Source organism: Mesitornis unicolor, unplaced genomic scaffold (assembly GCF_000695765.1).
Source record: "Mesitornis unicolor isolate BGI_N332 unplaced genomic scaffold, ASM69576v1 scaffold4468, whole genome shotgun sequence".
Classification (NCBI taxonomy): Eukaryota; Metazoa; Chordata; class Aves; order Mesitornithiformes; family Mesitornithidae; genus Mesitornis; species Mesitornis unicolor.
The window spans coordinates 32760-37654 of record NW_010202394.1 but is presented as its reverse complement, the minus strand read 5'-3'; the positions used below and the strand labels follow the sequence as shown (position 1 = coordinate 37654).

Sequence of the window (4895 nt, the reverse complement as noted above, 5' to 3'; positions counted from 1 at the left end):
CATCTACATAGCAGATGTACAGCAGATTGAATAAATATCTAATTGATGGTGAGCATGCAATTTTTTAAGTATTAAGTTCTTAAAGACAAGTATTAAAGCCTTCTTCCATTATCTGTGTTATGTTACTGTCTCTATCTGCTACCCATTTTGAGCAAGACTTTTTTTTTGTAGCACTGATAATACATGTGAAAGCAACCACATGTAGAGAGGGTAAATAATCAGATAATTAGTGATGTGTCAGAAAAGTGATTGTGTTTGAAGCTGAGATAAAGAATGAGTATGCATCTTAAGAAAAATAACAGGAATTCACTAGTTTCATTACAATGTATAAATTACTGAAAATTCCTAATGTTTTCTTTCTCTTCTCTCCTGCAGCTCCCTGCTCAGGCAACACTTACTTCTGCCATAGCAACATGTGCATCAATAATTCTTTAGTCTGCAATGGCATTCAAAACTGTGCATACCCTTGGGATGAAAATCACTGCAGAGGTGAATATAGTGCAAAGCATAGCCTTTATGAGCTAGGCTGGTCAGTTTGCCTTGCAAGGAAGTAATGAAATGTCTTTTTCCTGGAAATGCTGAAGACAGCTATTCTACTAATCTCAGAAAGATGTTCCAAATTTTTTATTTAAACTCGGGAGACATGTAAGCATCCTGAGTATTGATCTTACTGCTTTATAATTAAATTTCTTCCTCTTCAGCATATATTCTCTATTTGAAAAAGATGTCAGCTTAGTAGGAAATAGAATTTCGTATTTGCCAGGTTGCATCCTATCTATTTCTAAACTTTAAATGAAGCAAGGATTGTAGGGACAGGTAATACTTTTTACTGGAGAAAGAAAATATGGCTGGAAAGAGACAGACAAGCCTTCAGGCACAAAAAACCTTTCTCAGGGCTGAAATAGAAGGAACAGTCTTCAAAGACAAATACAATTTTAAGTTGTTCATTACAGACTATCTCAGAGTAAATGCAACGGCTGCATATGGTGTGAGAAAGGGTGCAAAGGAGAAGGAATTGTTAGGAAGCAAGAAGTGACCACTTACGGAAAGCAGACCCATGTGAATCACTGCTTCTGGAACATGGGGCAGGGGAATATTGTTTAAACCATCACGACTACAGTAAATACTTGTTTCAAGATGAGATTTTGTTGGAAAAATTCTCATGATTTGACGAAATTGTTACTTTGTTGAAGCACAAATATATTCACCTGTGCTTCAATAGTAACTGAATTTTCAGAGTTGGAACAAAACCAGTTCAAGGTCATTAATTTTTCTTGCTAAAAGAAAACAATAAAACAACAAACTTGAGCTTGGACTTTCTGTGACAAATAGAATGGCATAAATAGGTCTGAACACAAAACTCTAGAAAGATTTAAATAGGTGTGCCCTTTCAAAGAAAAATTGACCCCGCAGGAATAGTCAGAGCCCTCTTTAAAGAAAATCTTGGAATAAGATGGCTTTTCAACACACAAATCCAGCTTCAATTTTTTTAGTAAATAAATACTTAAAAACTACTTTGAAATTCACACCACTGGAATGGTATATTATGGAAGCTTTCCAGCTAACAAAACTGATCCATAACTCCCAAGTTTTCAGTGTAGAGATAAGCTTCCTCTAAACAATCTTTGGCTTTGATAATATTCAGTGCTCCCTCTGAAGTGCAATTTCTAGATCTCTTTCCTCTCTACCAACTGCTTTCTAGAATCTTGCCTAGAAGCCACACCTCACTCGCATACTGCAGTATTTAAAAATGAATACCATAAAAACCATATCGCAATGTGAATACAGTGTCTTTCCCAGCATTTGTAAATTGCTGTGTCTGGTGCTGGATAACCTACAGTGTTTTATGTTGAATACAATCTCAATTCTGCTTTGATACCTTTACAGCAGTTAATTAAGAAACAGCTGAAACTGGGTCCATATTGCCAGCAAAGGTAGACTGAAAGGACACAGCTGCAACCAAATGAGCAATATCTAGCCTTAAAAATAAACCCTCTCACAGTTGTGCTCAATTCCTGCAGGGACCCAGAGTTCCCATTTAGTCCACATTGATAGCTACCTAAATCTCAGCATATTGTGACCTACTTTATGCCTAAGCCCAGTGACACAAAAATTAATAGCAAAGTTGGTTATGTGCAATTTCTTTTAAGAGACTGGAGGAGACATCACTTTTTGCATAACAATTTTTTATTAAAATAACTTCAAAGGAACCTAGGTGCAGATGAGCAAACTGCCATAGTACTGAAATTCATACCTCCCGTAAAGTATGGTAACACTAAGATCTAAGCTAAGCAGGACAAGGGGAGATCTCTTTCGCATTAAAGGTATAAATGTAACTCAGAGTAAACAGTCTTAAGAAGTATTTCAGACATCACTACTCAGCCTTGTGACTCTCTCTTTAATATATGGATTGTTTCAGATAGCATATGGTGGTATATAAATCTCTCCATGCACTGTGCGTGCAGTACTTAGGCGTGTAACACACATATCTACATGCCAGGAGTCAAATATCTGAAAATAATATGCAACATTTAGACTACTACATTTTCTTCTATATAGCCATTAATGCTTTCCTCCCTCACTAGCAAATGTTGCAGTGTAGAACTCTTGTAGTCCCCTAGGACAAGTATATTTACAGAAGAGAAATCTAGAAATTTTGAGTCTTCAAATAAGAATTTTAAGTATGGAAAACCATCTTGTTCTGATGCTGCCATCTTGTGTGTTTTCATGTGAAGTACTAGCCAAAATGCCATATGATTTGGGTTTGTTGGTTACCCTGCGCCCCCCTCTCCTTTTTTTTTTTTCCAACTGACTTGCTTACTGGACTGTTAAAACCAGAACGTATCTATGCTAAAGCTCCCTGTGTTAAAATAGATATAACAGACTTACACAACAGACCCAGTCATTAAGTTTCCAAGAGATGTGAAAACAAATAGTACAGTCACTCTTACCTCATCACTGTGATAATACTTCACTTTTAAAGAGCTAGATAATTTTAAATCTGTGTTTCCTTCTACTGACACAAATGAGAATGTTGCCAGCAGGAGCAAACCATGGTAAGAGAAGCATCACGTGTAGCTGTATAAGCTCCTGTTCAAGTCATGGATTTTGGAATATGACCTGATCAGGATCGGTTCAGGATTGAAGCCGCATCCCAGCTGAGTCAACATGCACTGGCCACAGAGTTCCACTCGCCACTGAATTGTCATATGATAGCCACTAATCCCATACACATACAGGTATAGTGTTGAGTGCCATTAAGTAATTTCATTAATACAGCACCTATATGGCAGTCACAATGCAGCTTGCTTTGCTTTTATACATTATCAGAAGTGTGGAAAATAATAAAAGCATTATATTAATCTTCATTTGTTCTTTGCAGAAAAGAAAAAACCTGGATTGTTTGAACAAATCACCAAAACTCACGGAACAATCATTGGCATCACATCAGGGATAGTTTTAGTTCTTCTCATCATTTCAATTCTAGTACAAGTAAAGCAACCTCGCAAAAAAGTTATGGCTTGCAAGACTGCTTTCAATAAAACTGGTTTCCAGGAAGTATTTGATCCTCCACATTATGAACTGTTTTCACTAAGGGACAAAGAAATTTCTGCAGATTTGGCAGATTTATCAGAAGAACTTGAAAACTATCAGAAAATGAGACGCCCTTCAACAGCTTCCAGATGCATTCACGACCACCACTGTGGCTCCCAGGCCTCCAATGTAAAACAAAGCAGGACAAACCTCAGCTCCATGGAACTTCCCTTCCACAATGATTTTGCGCAGCCCCAGCCGATGAAGACATTTAATAGCACATTCAAGAAAAGCAGTTACACCTTCAAACAAGCGCATGACTGCCCTGAGCAAGTCATAGAAGACAGGGTCATGGAGGAGATTCCGTGTGAAATCTATGTTAGAGGAAGAGAAGATACGGCACAGGGTTCATTATCTATTGACTTTTAATGTCCTAGTGAAAGTGGTATTGGTGTATATACAAGATGCTTGTGTACAATGACAGTGTATATATTAAAAGTGTATTATACTCAGCGTGTGAGATGCACACACTTTTAGCTTATGATACTTCATTCAAAAAAAAAACCAAACAAAGTCTTTGTAACTAACTCATGCTGAGGAATGGTGGATTTCCTCCCATCTTCCCAAGCTACCTATCCAGTAGAGGAGTAAGACAGAGACTTTGCATGGAAATTATAAATTAAGGATATTGGAAAAACAAAAGAAAAGAAAACAAAACAACAACTACTAATCATTGAACACTGAAAGCATTGACTACTATTCCTCATATTATTTTCTCTTCTTTAGACATCTGCTTTCAAGACAATTTTAATACCTCAGTTGCTTAAATAAAAGTTAAGTGCACCATGTGTTTGTCAACATAGATGTCTTCTTGTATTTGTTAAACTGAAAGTAGAGTTAGAGTTAAGTGCCAGTTAAGAATTATGTTACAGCCATGTGTTTCGTCTTGCCTACCATTTATATTGCCTTTAATTATCAGTTCCTCACTCTATACTTTGTGAGAAATAAGTGTAAATGATTACTGCCTTTTAATAACATCAAGTTATGTTAATTTTAGTAATTTGGAAATATATAATCTTTGCAGCTTTTGGTTACACCACCAGTAAGTACTCATGTTATTCTAGATGCAGACTTAAAAGAGCTTTCTTTCAAGAAGGTTTGGGATTTTAAAATATTCTGCCATATATTATAGATTCATATGGCTCGCTGATTTCTCAGCTCTGAAGTTGGAAAAAAAATATTCCTGCATTTTCCAACTACTTACATAAGAAGACTGTGCTGTACATTTGTCTCTTAAAATAGCCTTTTACTCCTTATTGCAGCCAATCTTCCCTACTGAAATCAATGCTAATACATTTAGC

The 4895-nt window shown here is 36.4% G+C and overlaps 1 protein-coding gene across 1 annotated transcript; it reads left to right on the top strand.

Annotated features, from left to right (window-relative positions):
- Window positions 1–347: 347 nt before the first annotated feature.
- LOC104545277 (neuropilin and tolloid-like protein 2) lies at window positions 348–4310 on the top strand. Its single transcript, XM_010190372.1, has 2 exons — window positions 348–489; window positions 3383–4310. The coding sequence occupies exons 1-2, from the start codon at window positions 414–416 to the stop codon at window positions 3961–3963; spliced, it is 657 nt and encodes a 218-aa protein (XP_010188674.1). The 5' UTR covers window positions 348–413; the 3' UTR covers window positions 3964–4310.
- The last annotated feature ends 585 nt before the right edge of the window (window positions 4311–4895 follow it).

Bases quoted from the DNA above. Each gene is read 5' to 3' on its own strand.
- LOC104545277 (XM_010190372.1), top strand. From the start codon at position 414: ATGTGCATCAATAATTCTTTAGTCTGCAATGGCATTCAAAACTGTGCA. The intron at 490-3,382 runs GTGAATATAGTG...TGTTCTTTGCAG, and splicing joins GGATGAAAATCACTGCAGAG to AAAAGAAAAAACCTGGATTG.